Raw genomic sequence first — 23,485 nt, 5'->3', positions numbered from 1 at the left:
TCGTTTGCCAGGGAAGCGCCACTTCCGCATTCAGAGCGACCTGTTTCCTGCGACCTGCGATCACCGGAACGTGTGTGCAATCCTTTCCTTTCTTCACCAATAAAACTGAGAAAAACGTAACACAAGAGGGTCCTGTCCCCGTTCTGCTCCTGAAACCTATTTCATCCATGTAGCAATATTATTATAAATTACATTTCTCTAAAAAAAATTTAATTAAAAATCTTTATGTAAGCCTATTTTAAAACAAAATAAAAAATGATTTGTGTATATTTAATATTCATTCAAAAATGTTTTACAGCCTTGAAAAACATCAAACATGTTTCTTTTGTGTTTGTCCATGAAAAGGAACCTGATTAAAACTCATAAATTCCCTTCAGTATTCTTTTTCAATTTCCAAGCATTTATGAAAAACTTCAAGGCCACTAGGGCGGCGGTAAAGAGCTGCTCTAAAACTACAGTTTGCAGACCCCGCCTCAGGGGAAAGAGAAAATAATCATTTAGCAAACCAAAATTGTCAATAAAACCATTAAGATGTAAATCATGAATGGACATACATTTTTTTCCTCTGCAAAATAATTTTCACGTATAATGACTCTGAGCTCACCACGGCCACCTAGAGCCGTGGATGTACAAGTGTCCATAACGTATAAAATTCTGGTAAAGTGATAATGTTCCTAGCATTGCAGCAGCAGAATATGAATCAGAATGCACTCCGCCAGTGAGGTCATCTCTGTCTGAGTCACAGTTTACAGCATGTCTGACTAAGGCGCAACAGACTCCCATGCAGCTCACACTTTACACACGCCCTAGCAAAGTGATGCCAAAAGAAACTGGCATCAAAACTAAGAGGAGTAGTCACAAAATTGTAAAGCATTTTTTTGAAAAAAGTACCGTATTTTCCGCACTATAAGGTGCACATAAAATCTGATTTTTTTTTTAAAAGCTGACTATGTGCCTTATAATCCGGTGCGCCTTATATATGGATCAATATTGAATTGCAAGGTCTCGCAACTAAGAGAAGCAGCCACCGACTGCATTTTTCGCGTAGAAGAAGTGCGCTGTGCATACTGGGAAATATTAAACAACGATTCTCTTTTATTTGTGCGTTTGTATAAAGACTCTGAAATGGCTCCTATTAAGAGACACGCTTACAACGCAGAGTTTAAACTCAAGGCGATCAGTCACGCAGTAGAACACGGAAATGGAGCAGCAGCAAGAGAGTTTAACATTAATGAATCGATGTTGCGGAAGTGGAAGAAGCATGAGGATGAGCTGTTTACGTTTTAAATTTTACAGTTATTATGTTATTGCTTTATTGTTATTGTTTTGCACTTGTTATTGTTTTTGCACATTACGAGTGTCACTATATTGCGATTGCACTGACGTTTAATTTACCATAACAGTATCAGACGTTTTTTTGCGTGTTGACTAAATGGAGAAAAAGTAACATGTTATGCCTTGCTGTTGTTCAAAGGTGTTAAAGATGTGTCACGAAAATGCTTTACCTCAGAGAAGATAATAAAACAGCTGTTTATTCATTTTGGGAGTGAATAGAGTTGTGGAAAGCTTGTTTGTTATCTATTAATAAAGTTTGACTGACCTATCCGACTGTTTTGTTGACATTCCCTTTAGCGCGGCACCATCTAGTGGTTGCATAACGTAACTACAGCCTCTACTGTAGCAAGTCAAGTCAAGTCACATTTGTTTATATAGCCCTTAATCACAAAAATGTCTCGAAGAACTGCACAGGATTACAATTACAAAATTGCACAACTGCCTGATATTAAACCAGCATGCACTTATAGCGCCTTATAATGCGGTGCGCCTTATGTATGGAAAAAGTTTTAAAATATATCATTCATTGAAGGTGCGCCTTATAACACGGTGCGCCTTATAGTGCGGAAAATACGGTAATTGCATTTAACAGAAAGATTGGAGGATACATCAACTTAATGTCATTATCTGATTGTGAAACCTCATACAGTGGAACCTCGGTTTCCGAACGCCTCTCAGTTCCAACAAATCGGAGTCCGACCAAAAATTTCGAGAAATTCTTGCTCCGCTGTTCGGTCGAAAAATCGGAGTTCGAACGCCGGTAATGCGTGAGTGCGTACGCTAGGGTGCGATGCTGAGCGGCGTACAGGTGTAGATCGCTCTTTTCCTGACCAACTGTTATCGCTTTTAATATAGGTGTACTAAGTGTTTTAGCCCCTAATTATGCCTCCGAAGAAAGTCAGTGCAAGCAGCAAAGTTGCTACAGGTGAAAAAAGAAAAGTAGTGCGTACAACTATTGCATTTAAGAAAGAAATAATAGCAAAATATGAAGGAGGTGTGCGAGTGTCTGATCCTCTCCCCACCGTCCACCTGGGCCTTTTGCTGACCACCACAAAGGTAAGAAATCCTATGCATAATTCTTTTCTATATCCTTTTTTTTATTTTTACACGTTCATGTTAGCGTAATCTTTCGTACTGAAGATTACGATAACGCGAACGTACGATTAGCCTGGGTTAGCTTTAAGTTTATGTTAAACATTGAGGGTGTTGGAACGGAGCCCCCTTTCCAATGAACCGCTCACCACTTGTTGTGGAGACCCGGGTGCTAAATGACTTGTAAACAACCTGATTTTTTTATTTTTACACGTTCATGTTAGGGGAATCTTTCGTACGGAAGACTACAATAACGCGAACGTACGATTAGCCTGGGTTGGCTTTATGTTTACGTTAAACATTCAAGGTAAACATTCAGGGTGTTGGAACGGATTAAAAAGATTTGCATTATTTTTAATGGGAAAAATGATTTCGGAGATCGAACAAATCGGCTTTCGAACAGGGTTCTGGAACGGATTATGGTCGAGAACCGAGGTTCCACTGTATTATCACAGAAGTTGTTTTTCTTTTTAGTGTGGGTGCATGTATTACATCAAACATTTGAAACAGGGGTTTGGGGACTTATGGCCCGTGAGGCGTATATAGAGTAGAGAAAATCATTGCCAACACTAGGGTTGCACGATTAATCGAAATCAAATTTATATCGCGATGTGACGTAGGGCAACCGGGTTCATAGTTCCAGTTTGTTATTTGAGTGATGGCCAAAAAGAATTGTCACGTTTAGTGGTTTAACAGCGCCAGCCAATCAGAAGCAGGTTTTAATGGCACCAGCCAATAAAGACCAGGTTAAGTTTGGAAGTGTGTGCGATTTTGATAAGCCGGTGTAAGCGCTCAGTTAAGAAGCAAACCCGACAGCTCGTAACTTTAGTGGCTCGTTACATTGAAAATGGTCAGGACCAGAACAGAGACAGGACCCACTTGCGTTACGTTTCTCTCAGTTTTATTAGAAGAAAGGAAAGGGTTGCACCCACGATCCAGGGATCGCTGGATGCGGGAAGCAAGTCGTTTTGAACGCGGAAGTGGGACTTCCGTGGCAAGCCATGGCGGTGTCGGGAATGGAAAAAACGAGTCAGTAGCCGGGACAGGGGAGAAAAAACGTGGTCAGGATCAAAAAACGGGTCGAAGCCGGTGGACAGACAGGAGCAAAAACAGGTGGGAGTAAGGGTCGAAAAGAGCTTGCCTGGAGTAAACAGAGGTTCAAAGACGGACTGACAAGAGGGGACAGATATGAGTGTGTTTAAATAGGGACAGAGAGCCAATCAGAGTTCGAGGCCGTTGGCGCCAAAGGAGCGGGCACAGGTGAGTCAAATCAGTAATCATGACAGAAAATGAATTGATCAATTAAATCGGACTTTGAGGATAGTCAGAAAAGCGCACAGAAAAGCAGATCACCAGCGGGTGCTTCCTGGATTTTTATCGCGGCCGGAATTGACTGAAACGGCGTCAGAAGGGAAAGCTAACAGCTAAGCTCACAACTCTTAGGCCAACAGTGCCGAACATGGCTTGTCACCAACACCAGATCCATTACCCATGAAACAAACGACTCGGCGCTACCACTCGTGAAAAAAACGCTACATTTGTGACTCTTGGATTTTAATCATCGCAAAGACATCGCAGAAGTTGCCATTACCCGACGCTAGCATGTAGCTTGCCAGCCGCTCTCTAAATAGCTTTCTTACACTGAAAGGAATAACCCTCTGATTTCGTTGTACTTTTGTATGACAATAAAGACTATTTATGCAACTGATATACTGATTTGATTCGTAGATCTATAGTCATTGTTACTCTCCGTCTAGAACATAGGTGTCAAACAGGCGGCCCGCGGGCCAGATCAGGCCCACCAATGGTTTAAATCTGGCCCGCAAGACAACAGTGAGAAAAGCGCAAGAGGAAAATGAGCTGTAGTTTTAAATATTTCCACCGGGTGTCACCCAAGCCAGTTAACACTTGCAAAACAATTGTGGTAGTATTTCTCCATTTCTCTCTGACTCACTTCTTTTTTATCTATTTCTCCCTCTTTTTCTTTCTCCTGTTCACTCTCTCTTTCTCTCTCTTTTTCTCTTTTCTCTATTTCTCTCTTACTCTCTCTTTCTTTTTCTCTGTCTTGCTCTCTTTCTATTTTATCTCTGTAATTTACACTTTAATTCTCTTTCTATTTTTCTCTTTCTTTCTCACCCTCTTTCTTTCCCTTTCCTAACCTCTCTCTCTCTCTCTCTTTCTCTCTCTCTCTCTCTCCCTCACCTAACTTTGTCTCTTTTTCTCCTGCTAACTCTTTTTCTTTCTGTCGTTTCACTCCGCTTATTCTTTTTATCTTTCTCTTTTATCACTTTCTTTTTCTCTCTATATTCATTTCCCCCTTCTTCTCCATTCATCTCTCTATTCTGCTCTCTCTTTTTCTCTCACTGTTACTCTGTCTCCCCTTGTTCTCCCTATCTGTTTATCGCTCTCTCTTTCCCTCCCTCTCTATCTCTGCCTTTTTCTCTCTCTCTCTTTCTCTTAAATTTACTAGTCTGGCCCCTGTGAGATTTTTTTATAGTATTTGTGGCCCCCAGCTAAAACGAGTTTGACACCCCTGGTCTAGAAGGACATCAACTCTGCGTAAGTTTGCATGTCACTGTGTTTAAGTTCTCCCCAAAAACAAAACATGCACAGAAAATGCACTTTTCTCGAAAATCGCATCGAAATTGCAATACTGATCTGAAATGTCACAATTTTTCCCAAAATCGTGCAGCCCTAGCCGACACCCAGCTAAAGACTGCAGATTTGTCCACAAAGAGAACACAATTTATTCCAAAGTCCTTAGTAAAGGGCAGTGATGCCACATTGCTGAGCTGCAGATGCTATAAAGCCAAATCTCTTGTCGCCATGGGAGCATCCAGCTTAACCCCTCAGCGCAATCTGAAGTGGGAACGCTAATAAGACGCAAATGACGGATTGAAAGACCCAGGGATGGCTTGGAAGTGCTCGAGCGTTTCTGAGGCGACGGTATTAAAAGACATTTAAGATGTTGTGAGGAAGGTCAACGCATTGATGTAAGGACACATTCAAAGAGTAACACGGACATTTTGCAATATTTAATAAGAAACTAACAGTGCAACCATAACAAAGTCTTTCCATCATTTCAATATTGTTAACCCCGGGTTACTGTATTACAGACACAGATGCTCCCCTACTTAGGACCATTCAACTTTTGTAAAACAAACATTTTTTTCGGAATGTCGAAAAATATCCGGACATTGCTGTAAGTTACATTTTATATTGTGTGCACCTTTTTCTGAGTACAGGACATCACTGTAGTGCTTCCTTCCGCCACTACCACGTGTGGTGGCGCTGTGGGAGGTCACCCAGCATCCACCCCGAAGAGGAAATCCTTCTACTTCCTAGTTCGTGTGTAAACATTCTATACTGTATCTCCAGCGCGCTAAGAACTTTGACATTTTTAATGTTTAAAATCTCGTGCATCTATTCAAAATGGTTGGTGTAAAGCAGGGGTGTCAAACTCATTTCAACTCGGGGGCCACACGATAGAACAGACATTCTGTCGGGGGCCGGACAAGTAGAATAAAGAGCAAGAAGAGAGAGAGAAAGAAATAAGAGAAAGAGAGGAAGAGAAAAAAAGGGTGGGACAAAGAAAGAGAGAAAGGAATAAAGAGAGAGAGACAGAATGTGAGGAACAAAAGATATAAAAAGAGAAATAGTGAGAGAGGGGAAAAAGAAAGAGAGAGGGGGAAAGAAATCCAAAGAGAAATAGAAAAAGAGGAGGACAGAAAGAGAGAAGGGTAGAAAGAGAGAAGGGAAAAGCAAGAGAAAGAGAGAAAAGAGAGAGAAAAGGACAAAAGAAAGAGAGAGCAAAAGAAGGTAATAAGACACAAAGAGAGAAAGAGACCAAGAGAAACAAAGAAAGACAGTGAAAGAGAGAGGGTCAGGGAGTGAAAAAAGAAGGGAGAAAAAAAGAGAGATAAAGAGAAAGGAATACAAGCACAGCGTCTTTGTGAGAGGCACCTGGCTTTGACAACATCAAGTGGACATATTTCAACCTGCAGCTTGTTTTTCTCTCGCACTTCTCTGAGCATTGTCTCGCGGGCCGGATTCAATCCCTTAACGGGCCTGATTCGGCCCGTGGGCCGCCTGTTTGACACCCATGGTGTAAAGTGTAAAGAAGAGGCGAGTCATTCGTTTGGAACTGAAAGTGGAATAAGAAAGCTTGATGCGGTTGAGAAAATGGTTGGATCGCCTTTTTTAGGCCACTCTAACACGGAGGACGACCTCTTGAAGCCAATCTTACAAAGGTAAGTTAAACTTAACTTTATTTAACATTATAGAGCATATTATTTTATGAAATATGTATTTTGTAAACAATACAGGTTACTTATACAAGCCTTAAACATACTTAAATAAACCTTAAACATACAAAATATAGCACTGAAGCAACTTACGAAAAAATTCAACTTACGAACGATCGTCTAGAACGTTTGTAAGTAGGGCATTGTCTCTATATGTAATGTGTAGTCATATGACTAAAAAGAAGTTTTAGAATATACTCGTAAAAGAAAATTGACATTTGTGATTTGAGCTGTAAGAGTTTAGACTAGTTTAAACTGATTTTTAAATTTTCATTGTGAGGTTTTTCACGTCTTAACAACTTGCTTTAATCGCCTTATGTTTAATAATTGTCCCGATCGTCACTTGGTAATGCCCATTTTCCTTTGCAAGGCTAACAATATGTGTACCTTCTTTGTATTTCCTGATATTCGCAAGCTTCGTTTCGTAAAGCCTATTTTTCATTTAAGGATTTAAAATTGCTTTTGCCGGTGTCTGGCTAAAGGATAAAAGGGCACAATTTGTTTTCCTTGCCTCCTCTAAATGCATGACATGGCAATTGAAACCCGAATCCAGTCTGAAAAAAATACTACATCCATTGTGAGCAGCTAGCATATTAATCTACTCCTGTATTTTTGTGTCGTAAACTTATACATAAAAAGGTTATTATAATTGTAAATTTATTTTGGGTGTATTTTGAAATGAGGCCCTTCTGTTTTCATGTTTGGTAGGTTCTTGCTTCTCCCTTTAGCATCACTGCAAAGAATTTACGGTACACGGAATACCGAACCCAACAAAGACAGGGAAAGGCATTGTGGAAGGGAATTCAGCCAACGGCAAATCAGCATTTTCTCATGCCTTGACGCAAACCAATAGCAAACCAGCATCTTATATGACATTGACCAATTGCGGACGGGTGAGGTCGGTGTTTTGATTTTAGTTTTAAGGCACGCAAAACCGAATAGGGGGAAAGGCATTGTGGGAGGGAGTTCAGCCAATAGCGTATAGGTATTTTTATGATGCCGTCACAGAAAACAATAGCAGACGAGCAGTTTAAAAACATCTGAGGGGCGTGGCTTATTTTTATAAGTTTTTCAGCATTGTTAAATATTTTTTTGTTAATGTGAGATGGTGGGGAAAAAAAAACCTAATTCAGCTTCGTAATATGAAAACATCATAAATTGTGGACGCCGTAACCCAGTGGTGTACTGTATTCTGACATCGAAGCAACTATTTGGCATAGGTGTTTAAAATTTGGGCAGGTGCTCGCTTCTTTTTGAGTGCCACGGATTCGGGGTCCAAATCAACGAGAGCGAGTTTGGCTCCAGAAATGCTCTGCTTTTGCCAGTCCTCAGAGGAACCGGATCAAGAGTCTTGAGCGGGCTCGCCTCCAAGTGACCGGGCATTCGGCCCTTAGTGGACATTTTTGCTTCGTCCCATTTCAGGGAAAGTAACAACCATATGTTGGGTCAGGAAAAGTGGGTTAGTTGAGATAAAAAAGGCTATTTTTTTCATTTAAGGATTTTGAATCACGATAGATAAAATGGCAAAATTGTTTCTCCTTGGCTACTCTAAATGCATCACAGGAGCAGTTAATATATTAATCTACTATCAAGGAGAAGTTTGTGTCGTAAACTTATTTGAAAAAAAGGTTATTGTAATTGTAAAGGGATTTTGGGAATGTTTTACAATAAGGCACCCTTTGATTCCATAGTTGGTAGGTTCTTGCTTCTCCCTTTAGCATCACTGCAAATACTTTTTGAAGCACATAAGATTCTGAACCATACAAAGTGAGGGAAAGGCATTGTGGAAGGGAGTTCACCCCACAGCAAAGCAGCATTTTTCAGATGCCGTGATGCAAACCTTTATATTAAGTGCATTGAGCTTCCTCGTGCATTTGGCTAGCTTTCGTGTAGTGAAGTTAACAATTAAAATTGGATTATTTTTAAATCTATCATTATATTAAAAATTTAAAAATACACCTCATTTGTTTCAAATGTAGCTACACAGCAAACAGTTAAAAATGTTTATTCATTTGTTTATGAAATGTTGTAAAATGTATTCTTTAGAACTCTAGGAATATATTCAATACATTTGCTGTGATTGTGAACATATTGTCACGGTTGCCATGGCACCCAATTGGCCCCGCCCGTGTGGCGCCAGCTGCGGCTCGTTGACAGAATGCTTTTCCGTCTGTTTAAGCTCAGTGTTCTCACTCTTCCTTTGTCAGTCCGTCAACAAACCTCTGCCCCGCAAGACGTGGGTTTTGACTGGGTCCTGTTTCCTGTTGGTATTTCCTGTCCGGTATGGTTTCCTGTTCAATATCGGTGTCCAGTTTTGTTCCCGTCTATTTTTGTCCTGTTTAATATTCTCTCCAGTTTTCATTCCCGTCTAGTTTGTCCTGTTTAAATGCGATATCCTGTTTTGATATCAATCCTGTCCGTCCCCTTGTTTAAAATCGGTTTCCAGTTTCGTTCCCGTCTAGTTGGTCCTGTTTATTTTAGATTAAATGAAATGAAATGATCTGCATTTATACAGCGCTTTTCAAGTCAATGACTTCCCAAAGCGCTTTACAGTGTGCTTCACATTTCCCAATAGCGGCCGTGATCTGTGCAGCCATGTAAGGCGCTAACCTGCTTATTGGGGGTCATTGGGGGTTCAATGTCTTACCCAAGGACACTTCGACATGTAACACGGACAAGCCGGGATTCGAACTGGGATCCCTTAATCCTAAAACAATCACTCTACCTCCTGAGCTACTGCCGCCCCTATAACCTGTTTTGATATCAATCCTGTCTATCCCGTCCTGTCCCGTCTATTTTGGTCCTGTTTATTATTCTCTCTAGTTTTTGTTCCCATCTAGTTTGTCCTGTTTATTTTGATATTCTGTTTCATTATTAATACTGTCTGGCCCGTCCTGTCCGGCATCGACCCCATCCGTCCGATATCTGCTCGGGCAATTGGTATCGATCTCGTCTGCCTCTGGCTTCCTATTATCCCACGCCAGACTGCTGCCTAACCTGCATGACTCCCCATTTCCTGTAAAGGCTTGTGTGAGAAACGTCACGCATTTGAGTCCTGATCCTGTTCTGGTTCTTGACACATATACCTGGCACAAACTGGTTGTAAAGACGTCCAAAAGATGTCTTCAATTTTACATTGTTCCGTTTAAAATATAGCCCATAATCAACAGTAGATCAACCGATATGGATTTTTCAGGGCCCTTACCGATTATTAGTGTTAAGAGGAGGACGATAACTAATATTTGGAGCTGATTTTCATTTGCTGAAAAAGCTTAAAAATAGGTGTAAGAAATTGTTAACAATGCAAAAACTCTCAAAGAATATTTATTATAAAATCAAATAAAACTTTAATAGCACTCTGAAACCTTTCACAGTAAAAACACTTTGAATTTTAACACAACAAACATGACTAATAAGCGTGGTATTCCTCTGTAGTATTCCAAACCCACACAACCCAATATGTTTGAAGTGTGTCTTACTTTGTAAACTGTAGATAGCCATATTTAAAATTCAATTCAAACATATGTTTACACGGGGATATCCAATAAAACCAGGGTCTCATTCACAATGGAGCTCTAGTTACAACGATCAGTGAACAACTACGTACAGTATACATGCTTTACAATAAGGCAACTATAGCACGCTATACATCTGTTCTCCTCTGCACAATCGTACTCCAGTGTTATTGTTATTGTATAGTGACTTGTTTACCTGACTGCCCATTTTGCACATCTGGTTAGCTGCTCCTCTTGCACTCTTTGCACTACTGTATAATACTATACATAGCTATAATTATTTATTATATTATTAGTACTTCAGGGCAGCACGGCGGCGCAGTGGTTAGCGCATGTGCGGCACAGTTCATGTCTTGGGAACCTCCTGCGTGCGTTCAAATCCAGCTCCAGACTTCCTGTGCGGAGTTTGTATGTTCTCCCCGTGCTTGCGTGGGTTTTCCTCCGGGCACTCCGGTTTCCTCCCACATTCCAAAAACATGCATTTCAGGTGAATTGGCTGGTCCAAATTGTCCCTTGGTATGAATGAGTGAGTGAGTTGTCTGTCCCCGTGTGCCCTGCGATTGGCTGGCAACCAGTTCGGGGTGTCCCTTGCCCACTGCCCGATGATTGCTGGGATGGGCTCCAGCACCCCCGCGACCCTACTGAGGATAAGCGGTGCAGCTAATGAGATGAGATGAGATTAGTACTTCAATACTCCAACTCAATACAACATTTTATTCAATACAACATTTCATTTATATCTGTACATTCAAGGAAACTGTGCGGGTCAGATGTATCGACATTTCGTTCTGTATACAATGTACAAGAATGACAATAAAGTATATCTGAATCTGAATATGAATCTATAAACATGTGTTACTATAAGGGTACAATAGCACGCTCTATGAAGCCTTCGTGTGTTAAACTAGGGGGGTGTAGCGTTCGATACAGAAGGCAGGGAATAAAGAGGAAAGTTCGGCTCGGTTGTTGTGTTTAATAATCGGCTTATTAATATGCCGATGCCGATATCCGTCAAATTCACTAATATCGGTGCCGATTATCGCCCGCCCGATAATCGGTCGACCTGTAGAATATACAGAGTATGTATTTTATTAAAAACAGATCCATCCGTTAGGACCCAGTGTCAGGGCCAGAACAGAGACAGGACCCACTTGCGTTGCGTTTCTCACAACTTTTATTGGAAGAGCGAAAAAGGGTTGCGCCCATGATTCGGTGATTGCTGGGCGCTGAAAGCAGGTCGCTCAGAATGCGCAGGTGGATCTTCTGTGTCGAGCGATGGCGGTGTCGGGAACGGAAAAACGGGTCAGTAGCCGGGTCAGGAGAGCAAAAACGTGGTCAGGGTCGGAAGCGAGTTGTAAGCCAGGAAAGGAGAGTAGACGTGGTCGGGGACAAAAAGAGGTCCAAAACCGGGACGGGAGAGTAGACGTGGATAGTATGAAAAACAGGTCATACAGGGACAGACAGGAGCAGAAACAGGTGGGAGTGAGGGTCTAAAAAGGCTTGCCTAGTGTTAACTGAGGTTCGCAGATGGACTGACAAGAGGGGACAGGATAGGAGTGAGTTTAAATAGGGACAGGGAGCCAATCAGAGTCCGAGGAAGTAGGCGCCAAAGGAGCGGGCACAGGTGCATCACATCGGTAATCATGACACCCAGGAAATATTTCAAATTATTTTACTATGATTGTTACTCCATCGTGACTCTCTCTAACCCAGTGAAGGCTGATCTTAAAGAGGACCAAAATCCGTCTCTATTTCGACCTTCCTTTGTTTCAAATGTATACCATTAGGTACAAAACAATCAAGCGTGAAGTTGAATTTATACTTTAAGAGCGTGGGAATATTTTCAATTAATTTACTATAATTGTAACTCCATCCCAACTCTATCCAACCTAGTAAAGCCTGGTTGAAGAGACGTCCAAAATCCATCTTTGTTTTGATATTGCTTTGTTGCAAATGTAGCCCATTAAGCTACATAGTAATTAAGGGTAATGAGAATTGTACTGTCATGAACCAGAACAGGACCAGGACCCAAACGCGTGGCGTTTCTCACACAAGCCTTTCATTTTACATTTAAAATGATAGAAACCCAGAGGCCGACGAGATCTATACCAATTGCCCGAGTAGATATCGGACAGATGGGGTAGATACCAGACAGGACGGGACAGACAGGATTGAAAATGAAAAAGGATATCGAAAATAAACAGGAAAAACTAGACGGGAATGAAAACTGGAGAGAATAATAAACAGGACAAAAATAGACGGGAACAAAACTGGAAACCGATATTAAACAGGACAAAAATAAGCGGGAACAATACCGGACAGGGAATACCAACAGGAAACAGGACCGAGTCAAAACCCACGTCTTGCGGGGCAGAGGTTCGTTGACGGACTGACAAAAAATGAGAGCACTGAGCTTAAATGGACGGAAAGCCAATCGGTCAATGAGCCGCGGCTGGCGCCACACGGGCAGGGCCATTTGGGCGCCATGACAATCTTGACAGGTACTATTTATTCAAAACACAATGTATACTTTAATACTTTAGGACAATGGGAATACTTCAAATAATTTACTATAATTGTTACTCCATCCTGACTCTATACAACCCGATAAAGTCTTTGTCTTTGTTTGGACATTGCTTTGTTTCAAATGTAGCCCGTTACATAGTAATTAAGGATAATAATAATAATGGTACCTTTTTATTAAAAATATGTATATTTTTAAAAGTATACTTTAGAACCATGGGAATACAGTATATCCAGATCAACATAACCATATCCCACCCAACAAATCCAGTTAAAAAGATGTTAGGTAGTGTGTAAAAGGGAAAAATGTGAAGCACATTGTAAAGCGCTTTGGGAGGTCTTCATTGACTTGAAAAGCGATATACAAATACAGACCAGACCAGACCATGCTATTAAAAAGACGTGGAAAAGAAGTATTTTTAGTTGTAAAGTAAAAGTTGAAATACTGTACAACATTGTAAAGACAACTTCTGGGTGGCTAAATATCCATAACAACAATATTTTCGGCACTTAATTTGTCCCACGTTGGATTGGCTAAACACAAATCAATTTTAGACGTCTATTTTTGGTCTAAATGAAGTCTAAAACGGACCAGAGCCAATTTAGCAGGAAAAAAATGTTCCATAAAAGAGAGGATATGTTCAGCGTGTTCTGACCTCGAAATTGTGGGTTACAAATGGACCCCAGAGTGATTTTCTACCATTTTTTTGTTTAAAAATGAAACTAGCATGAGTGGATGTTGTGTTTTCACGACTAGAAGGAACAAAGCGGGTTGATGTGAGGACAGCTCGGTTCGGTTCCGTACCCGCGCGCTGATTTAAACGTGAAATTAACTCGGACAAAGTCATGTTTATATGTTGTTTTCCCGATTGTGTTCGCATTTTTATGAATAGCATCACAAACAAACAAAAATCTAAGAGTGAGTTGAAGGACTTTTCTTTCCCTACCTGGGTTTCCGCAGTCCGCGCACGTTTGGTTCTCCGGTCGGGCCAGCAGGTCTTGAAGGAGCGGCTTGTTCCCCTCCGGTTCTGGTACCGGTTCCATCGTAAGATCCGCACGAGAACATTCGCCGACTGGAGGAAAAACCCGGGGGAGGAGACGATCACCTGTCTGCCTCTCTAAGGCGGATGCGCTCTCTCCCTCATACCGCCCTCCTCCCCAATCGCTCCTTATCGCCTCCTAGTGGTGAAGTTGCTTCGAAAAATAAATAAATGTCCAGTCAAGTCATGTTTATTTGTTTATCCCTTAATCACAAGAAGTCTCAAGGGGCTGTACAGACTACAGACGATTATGTCACCTTCCCCTGATCTAAAACCTACATGAGGGAAAGGAAAACCTCAAAAACCTCAACATGACGAAATCAAATATCAATCAATGAAAAATAAATCAAAATCAAATATAAAAAAATATTAGGACAGATTGTCAATATCAGGGTTGGGTAGGGTTACTTTAACTGGATTACTTTCAATTACCTTTGGATTACTCCAATACCAAATATGCTAATACAAGACAAAAGAAACTAAATCAGAATAAAATGACTAAATTTTGTGCAGGCTTGGGGAGTAACGGAATACATGGAACGGCAAAAATGATGTTGGCAAGATTTATTTTCATTTTGTTTCTGTCGCATTTTATGTTAGTTTTGCCAGAGATCAAAGAGATCAAAGCCAGGAGAGAAAGCTTACCACGTGTTGTGAGTCATCATTTTATACATATTTTGTTTATTTTGTCTTTTATTAGCATATTTGGTATTGGAGTAATCCAAAAGTTATTGAAAGTAATCAAGTTAAAGTAACCTTACCCAACCCTGGTCAATACTGGGAGGTCGCTGGTTCGCGCCTCGGCCGAGTCATACCTAAGACTTATAACATTGGTAAAATGGCGGCGCCCTCTGTTGGCTGCGGCTGCATCGGCTCGCTACAACGGGTCAGGTGTATCGACATTTCGTTCTGTGTACATTGTTACAAAGAATGACAATACAAAGGAAATTATTATTATTATTATTATTATTAATAAAATAGTGTCACGGTCGCCATGGCTACCAGTCTGCCGCGCCCCCGAACTCAGCTGCAGCAGATCAGCTGATTGCTGGTCTGCTATTTAAGGCTGGATTTTGGGTTTGGTGGGCGCTGGCTCATTACACAATCCCAGGTCTGTTATTCCTTGTCCTGTTTTAGGTTTAAACATTTTCCGTCTGTTATGCCTTGTCCTGTTGAGTTCGTGCCGGAGGAACTCTGTATTGTTCTGTTTTGGTCCCGGAGTATTGGGCGACTTTTATTTTGTTAAATAAAACTTATGATCGTCAACGCATATGAGTTCTCCCTTCCTGCCTCCTGCCTCCGTTCTGGTCCGGTCACCCCTTCCCTCCACCACGCCTCGTGACAGCCCCCTTCCACCTCGATTCCGTGACAGATAGTACTTGTATACTGGCCTAGGTTTTAAAGACATCGTAAAAAAATTGTTCAATGTAAAATAATACAGCAACATTGTGAAAAAATAAATATAAAGAAATAAAATATGAATATAAACTATTCTATAAATTGCAAAAATATTTTTTTCACATTCTAGTGTGCTCAAAGGCTCAGAAACAGTTTCTTGTCCAGGGTTATCACCTCCCTAAACAAGCACACAAGACTGAAAAAAATATACTTTGCCTATGCATTGACACATTTCTATTCATATTTTATTTTTAATTTGCAAAATATTGCTCTTAATGTCATTGCATTATTGTCATTGCACTATTATTCTTATGCATGGACGACTTAGACCAGTGTACGAGCGCAAATGTTTGCCTATTCGACATTCTTTTCCATCATATTTTTGTCTTTTATGGCTTTTATGACATGTTTAGCCAAGAGTGCCAGGTCTAATCTCGTAAACGATGCTCGCAGCGTTATCAATGACAATAGAGACAATTCTAAATCTAACAATTGATTTGTTCTTTTCTATTTAGGTTTTCAAATGCATGATTAGAAGTTAAAAATATCCCTCGTCAGCATACACAATTATATTTAGGCTTAGGACATTATTTTGACGTGTTTTATCGTTTATTTGGAAAGTCATCGGTTTTTTAGTAATCGATTAAAATGTCTGCAGAAGAGTTCAAACGTCATCTTCGGGTATGGTGACGTCACGCACGCGACCAAAACAAAACATGTCGACTGCAATGAATTTCGGGACGAAGAGTTTCCAACCTCGACCACCCGATAAAGGCTCTTTCCCGTTAGATCACTTTGGTACGTCCCATATCTTTTGTCGTTTGTTTTATTGTTTCTGTCTGGCCATGTTTTTCTACTATTCTTGACACTAAATGTGATTATATGAGCGATTTCAGCTAGCCTATCTACTGTTGCGTGACACTAGATGTAAACAGTATTTTACCAATTATTTATATATTTTGTTAATTTGAATCAAATTTGGACTCTAGGAGAGTGCAAAACCTTCAAGGAAACATTCATGAAATGTTTGCGTGAGTGCAACTTTGACAACTCCATGTGCCGACTGCAGTCCAAAGCCTACTTGGAATGCCGTATGGAAAAGTGAGTTATTTTAATTTCCAAGCTATCAATTTTCATGTGTTTGATTATGTTTCTGTTTTCATTCTTAACTTCAGTCAGCTCATGACAAAGGAACCGCTGGAAAGACTTGGATACAAAGACCTGGCAGATCCTTCCCTCAGCCAAGCAAACCAAGACGACGAAGGCTGATGTGCGCATGCGCGCTTTTGCATCTCGATTTACTGTGTCCGTTACGAGATATTTTTTAATATATTATTAAAGTATTTGTACAAGTAGGTGCGTCCGTATCTTTAATATACACAGTTGATTTTAGTGTTATATTAATTATTTTTAGAGTACTTTTTTTAGAATTAGAATCGGGGGCATTACCAGGGGAGGCAGCCCAAAAAAGTGGATGTAGTACTGACAGCAGTCTGGGCAGCGCATATGCGATCTAATTCATATAAAATTGTGTATGTCAGCAGGCACTAGAGCGGACACTGCTGCGCGCAGTTTGAATCCCGTCTCCTCCGTGTTACCTGTCGAAGTGTCCTTGGGTAAGACACTGAACCCCTAATGCCCCCAATAAGCAGGTTAGCGCCTTACATGGCTGCACGGCCGCTATTTGGAAATGTGAAGCACACTGTAAAGCGCTTTAGGAAGCCTTGACTTGAAAAGCGCTATATAAATGCAGATCATTTCATATCATGTCCTACAGCACAGAGTACGTGCGTCAGTCCCAACGAAGGACTAGCACCCCTCTGTCACAGTGGTGGGTATTCAGTCTATTTTCAGAGAACCGGCTCTTTCGACTCTGCTCGCTGAAAACAACCAGAAGCCAAATGGCTCCTCAGATTTTCTTTTGTTGCTTTAATACATATACTACCAACATAATGCTCAAAATGACTTTGGGAGTGAGGGAGATACACTAAAAAAAGAAAAAAAACACAATGACAAAAGGAAAAATTGAAAAAAGACAAATAAAAGACAGATAAAACGAGTGAAAAGAGGAAAATACAAAAAATAAAAGAGAAAATAAGAGGAAAAGGGAGAAAAGCAAGATGAAAGACCCCAAAAGCAAGAAAAAAAAAGAAACAAAAGGATAAAAATAGAGAAAAAAAGCAAGCGAAAAATTAAAAATAAATTACAAAGATAATAAAATAAGAAATAAATTAAAACGAGAAGGGGAAATAAGCAAGAAGATAAGAAGACAGGTTTTGGGGGGTCTATTTGATTAGTATTTTACCAAAAATAACGTAATAGTATGCACAAAATTATATTTTCTAATCTATTTTTCTACTAAACTATAATAACATCCGGTGAACTTTTAACTTAGTTAAACACTAAACGTTTTTATACTAAGAAACTTTAAAATCAAACAACTGGAATTATGAAAATACTGGCAACAAATAAACCAAGAAATATAAGTATAAAGTATACAGTTTTTTTAAAAAGCTAATCGTGAAACATATCCCTGAAAAACACTGAAAACATAAATCATTTACAAATCCCAAAACATGATAAAATTCAAAACAATTTTAACCTTTTAAATACTCGACAAATGTAAAGTCATTAACACAGAAACCATGGAAAGAAAGAATATCGACTAATCAGAAGAGGGAAAAAAAGCAACAGGAACAGGACTGGCCCAAGCCTTCATGGGGCCCTATGCAAAATTAGATTTGGGGCCCCCTATTACTTGATAATTTGCATCCATACTAGATCTCATTCCATGTTCTACTCCAGGGGTGGGCAACTATATGGAGTCGGGGGCCGCTTGGGACATGTTATACTTCTTTTTAAATAGATTCATCAAATGAGTTTTGAAACGACCACAATTAGAGTACAATAGTATATTAAGTCCTCGTTTTAAGCACTTCATTTGTGATTTAATTTTGAAGTATTACTGTAGTTTTTTTTTTTTAAGTCGGATTTGTATTGAAGTTATGTAGTTTTTTGTAGCGTTAATGTAGTTTTTTTTGTACTATTTTCGAAGTATTTCTGGAGTAATCTCTATAGTATTTCTATAGTCGTATTTTTTTTAGTATTTCTGTAGTACATTTGTTGTATTTCAAAAGGAGATTTTTTTTTGTCGTATATCTGTAGTATCTTTGTATTATTACAGTAGTTTTATGATTGCAGTATATTTGTAGTATTATTGTAGTATTTTTTTGAGTATTTTTGTACTATATATGTTGTATTTTGTAGTATTTCCATATTAGAATAATTGTTGTTTATCTGTAGTATTTTTGTAGTACAGTGTTACTGTAGGTTTATTTTTGCACTACTTTTTTAGTATTTCTGTAGTACATTTGTTGTATTTCAAAAGGAGATTTTTGTTGTTGTATATCTGTAGTATCTTTGTATTATTACAGTAGTTTTATGATTGAAGTAGATTTGTAGTATTATTGTAGTATTTTTTTGAGTATTTTTGTACTATGTATGTTGTATTTTGTAGTATTTCCATATAAGAACGTTTGTTGTATATCTGTAGTACAAGGTTACTGTAATTTTATTTATGTACTATTTTTGTAATATTTCCATTGGATAATTTTTGTAGTATTGAAATAGGTGTAATTTGTATTATTTATGTTGTTAACCTCTTGTGGTAATATTTTTGTAATAATATTTCTCTAGTAGTTTTTTTATATTATAGTATTATGTATTGGTATATTTTTAGTATTTCAGTAGAAGTATAAGTGATGTGTTTCCACAGCAGTATTTTAGGAGTATTTTTATAGAATTTTTGTAGTATTTCCATAGTAGTATTTTTGTCATATTTCTTTAGTATTTTTGTAATATTACTGTAGTCCTTTTGTAGTATTTATTTAGGGTGGTGATGGCCATAACTATGTAGAAGTATTTGATTCATAGTAATACTGTAGTATTTTTTTGGTAGTCATTCTATACTATTTGGTATTAATTTTTTACAGTTTATTTATTTTCAGAATAAACGTAAAATAATATATGAGGTCAATGTTTTTAAGCACTATATTTGATATTAATTTTGTAGTGGTTTTGTAGTATTTTTGTTGTATTTCTGTAGAAGTACTTTGGAGTGGACACACAAAGTGACAAATGGGACAATGTTGGCACAAAAAAGTGAACCACTCTTAGAAGCCCCCTGGTGGTTGCGGGGCCCTAAGCAACCACTTAGCTGGCTTGTGCTTTCAATGATCACAATCAGCGTTGGGTAGGGTTACTTTAACTTGATTACTTCAGTTACTTTTGGATTACTTCAATACCAAATATGCTAATAAAAGTCAAAAGAAACTAAATCTGCATAAAATGACTAAATTTTGTGCAGGCTTGGGGAGTAACGGAACACATGGAACGGCAAAAATGATGTTGGCAAGCTGTTTGGATTTATTTTGAAATGAAATGAAATGATCTACATTTATATAGCGCTTTTCAAGTCAATGACTTCCCAAAACGCTTTACAGTGTGCTTCACATTTCCCGATAGCGCCCTTGTATTGCAGCCATGTAAGACGCTAACCTACTTATTGGGGGCATTAGGGGTTCAGTGTCTTACCCAAGGACACTTCGACATGTAACACGGACAAGCCGGGATTCGAACTGGGATCCCTTGAGCGCTCTACCTCCTGAGCTACTGCCGCCCATTTTCATTTTGTTTCTGTCGCATTTTATGTTAGTTTTGCCGGAGATCAAAGAGATCAAAGCCAGGAGAGAAAGCTTACCACGTGTTGTGAGTCATAATTTTATTCATATTTAGTTTCTTTTGCCTTTTATTAGCAGATTTGGTATCAAGTTAAAGTAACCCTACTCAACCCTGATCACAATATTATTTGCGACAATCCCCCCTTCCCAATCAATTTTTCCTTTTCAGACAATCTGTACCATTTTGTTTGGGGGGATCACATCCATTTTATTGTGAATTTGCGTGTTCTTTTGCCTTATTTTCAATTCATATGTAAGGAGTTTGATTTAATTTCTATCTATTCAGCTTTTAGAAATAAGCATTCTTTATTCAAAGCAGTTGCCAAAATAGCCAGTGTTTAATTTGATGAGCATCGATTGGTTCAGTAAAAAAATTAAAGTAAAGAAAAAAAACCGATGGAAGTATGTCATGATTACCGATATGCTCCACCTGTGCCCGCTCCTTTGGCGCCAACTGCCTCGGACTCCCATTGGCTCCCGGTCACTATTTAAACCCTCGTCTATCTGTCACCTGATGTCAGTCCGTCTGCAAACCTTAGTTTACTCTATGCAAGCTTTTTTCGACCCTGACTCACACCTGTTTTGGCTCCCGTCTGTTTCCCGGCTTCGACCAGTTTTTTGATCTTGACCACTTCTACAATCCTCTCCTGGCTTTCGACTCGTTGCTGATCTCGACCACGTTTGTTGCTCTCCTGTCCCGGCTACTGACCTGTTCTTTCCGCTCCCGACACCGCCATCGCTCGCCACGGAAGTGCCACTTCCACGTTCAGAGCGACCTGCTCCCCGCGACCAGCGATCACCGGATCGTGTGTGCAATCCTTTCCCTTCTTCCCAATAAAACTGAGAGAAACGTACGCGAGTGGGTCCTGTCTCTGTTCTAGTCCTGACAAAGTAACTCTTTACAGTAGATTCGAAATTGATTACTCAAGTAATGATTAAGTAGATGACAAAACAAAAATAGTACCAGTACTTGTTTGTTTTAATAATAAAGGTAATTGTTTTATAAGAATCATACGCATTTTGTAGTCCAAAAAGTATGTTTTTCCTTAAATGCATTCAGTGTTAAACACAGAAGTTGAATTGTTGTTTTTTTTTAATTATTATTGTGTTTCTTTTAAACCTGTGCATAAAAAATGAAGATACTACTACTGTGAATATTTCAAAAATATATATTTTGTTCATCATTCTGAGTATAGGAAAGTATAAAGGATATTTGTACCTTAACAATACATTTCCCCTTTTAAGTGTGTTATCAACAGCCTGGTGTTACTGTACATATCTCTGCAACAAAAACAAATTTTCATGACGTATTATTGAGCAAAAGGCGGTTCCCGGAGATAACAGAGGCATGCTTTTGGGAGATAATAGACGAACCTAAAAAGTTCAATGTCATATTTGAATATAATTTGTTTTTAAAAAGGCCATTCTTCTTTCATAAGAAAATATGTGTATTAGAAATAGAAGTATCAGATGTTGCATTCATATAAATAACACAAAATATAATTAATGAATAATAATGTATTGTTTTTAATATAGTTTTATTTAAATACAAATTTAAAAAAAATAATGTTTAATTATATAGATGGTTTTCGTATTAGTGGAAAGTTGATAACTTAAAACAACTAGGTTGTTTTAATATGATTTGGAATTCATCCAAAATAGAGAGTGTGTTTATCTATACAAACAGATTTGGGAAATTATCCAAAGCACTTGATTTGTTTTATGTGAATAATGTGTTTTCCAATGCTAACGTATCATTAGAGTTGATTAAGTATGTAAAAATGATATATTAAAATGTTGATTTTATATGCTGTACTATTGATGCATTACCGAGGAGTAAAATTTTAGTGTGGATACTGTGCTTAGTTCATTTGTTACTGTCTTTTAATACAATTGGTTTTATTTTTACTTGGATATATTAATTTTTGACATATTTTTTGTTTTTTAATCCATGCCCACACATTAAAAATGTCTGCATTAGTAACTAGCTCAAATAGAAATGGAGCCCATTTATACAAATTAAATTATAAATATATCTCATCTCATCTCATCTCATTAGCCGTACCGCTTATCCTCATTAGGGTCGCGGGGGGCTGGAGCCCATCCCAGCCATCTCCGGGCAGTGGGCAGGGGACAAGAAAGACAGGAGTGAAGGAAGAGAGAAGGAAGAAAGGAAGCGAGAATTATCAAAGAAAGAAATACGGAAAGGGAGAGAAAAAGAAATAAAGAAGGGATGAAGAGGAAAAAAGGAGAAACAAAAGAAACAAAAAAGCAAGAAAGAAACAAAGGAGGAGAGGAAAGAACAAAAAATAGAGAAGGAAGCAAAAGAAGACTAAAGGAAGAGATAAAAGAAAGAAAAGAGTGGTAGTAACTCAGGAGATAAAGCGCTCGTTTTGTGATCAAGAGGTCGCAGGTTTGATTCCCAGTTTTTCTGTATTACATGTGGTCTATTTTAATTATTTTAGAGTACTTTTTTAGCATTACAATCAGGGGCGTTACCAGGGGAGGCCGCCCAAAAAAGTGGATGTAGTACTGACAGCAGTCTGGTCAGCGCATATGCAATCTAAGTGTCCCTGGACAAGACACTGAATCCCTAATGCCTCCATTAAGCAGGTAGTTGCCTTGCATGGCTGACTCTGCTATCAGTATGTGAATGGGTAAGGGTGAAGCACATTGTAAAGCGCTTTGAGAGGTCTTCAGTGACTTGAAAAGCGATATATATATATATATATATATATATATATATATATATAAAAATGCAGACCGCTATTCCATTTTTGGAAATGATTTGCTGCTAATATCATTGCACTAATTTTCCCAAGCACACATAAAAGCGAAAATAAGATAAAATAGGATATTAAATAATATTAGTTCCGATTGTCAATATTCACAAGGTAGTGCTTGTAAACTAGCTTATGTTTAAGTGCATTGGAGAAAAAAATGCAATTAAAAAAGTACAGCAACATGCTACGAAATAAGAATAAAGAAATAAAACATCAATACAAACGTTTCTATAAATTAGCAACATATTTTTTCAGACAGTTTCTCCCCCAGGGTCACCACCACCCTAAACAAGAACACAAGACTATAACTTGCTATGTATTGACAAATATATAATCATATCTTATTTTTGCAAAATGTTGCAAATCTCCAAGCACTACTTTGTAAATATTTGTCTATATATTCTGACATTCTTTTATTATCTTATTTTTTTAATTTTAGGTGCTTTGTGACATGTTTATCCTGGGGTTCATATCTAATCTTGTTGTAAACAATGGACACTACGTTGATATCAATGACAATAAAAAAAAAACAAATTTAATGATGGTACTGAATGTAAACTGTATACATAGCTTAATAATTCATTAATTGTATTTCATATTTCTGGAAGGCTTCAGAAAATTCGAGAAGGGTACAGGGTCTATCTGCTGCCACCCATCTTTGGCCTATCACAGCGTCTTTGTCTCAAGGGCGTGTAGGCCAAGGGGACCTTTAAATAGAGCGCCCCCGTAGCCCCCCAGACTCTATTCAGCTTTGTC

The 23,485-nt window shown here is 38.7% G+C and overlaps 2 protein-coding genes across 2 annotated transcripts in view; one reads left to right on the top strand and one right to left on the bottom strand.

Annotated features, from left to right (window-relative positions):
- LOC148347472 (arf-GAP with dual PH domain-containing protein 1) overlaps positions 1-13,915 on the bottom strand; it is a 38,549-nt gene extending 24,634 nt beyond the window's left edge. Inside the window, exon 1 of the mRNA XM_088323140.1 lies at positions 13,717-13,915. Within this exon, the coding sequence (XP_088179266.1) occupies positions 13,717-13,813 (97 nt within the window). The 5' untranslated portion in view covers positions 13,814-13,915. The remainder of the gene's footprint in view (positions 1-13,716) is intronic.
- A 1,971-nt stretch (positions 13,916-15,886) lies between these two features.
- cox19 (cytochrome c oxidase assembly factor COX19) lies at positions 15,887-16,562 on the top strand. Its single transcript, XM_088323880.1, has 3 exons — positions 15,887-16,005; positions 16,197-16,308; positions 16,383-16,562. Exons 1-3 carry the CDS (start codon positions 15,891-15,893, stop codon positions 16,474-16,476), a joined length of 321 nt encoding a protein of 106 aa, XP_088180006.1. The 5' UTR covers positions 15,887-15,890; the 3' UTR covers positions 16,477-16,562.
- The last annotated feature ends 6,923 nt before the right edge of the window (positions 16,563-23,485 follow it).

The sequence above is a fragment of the Urocampus carinirostris genome, chromosome 19 (assembly GCF_059441175.1).
Source record: "Urocampus carinirostris isolate Australia breed hairy pipefish chromosome 19, RoL_Ucar_1.0, whole genome shotgun sequence".
Lineage (NCBI taxonomy): Eukaryota > Metazoa > Chordata > Actinopteri > Syngnathiformes > Syngnathidae > Urocampus > Urocampus carinirostris.
This window is presented reverse-complemented; position numbering and strand designations above follow the sequence as displayed.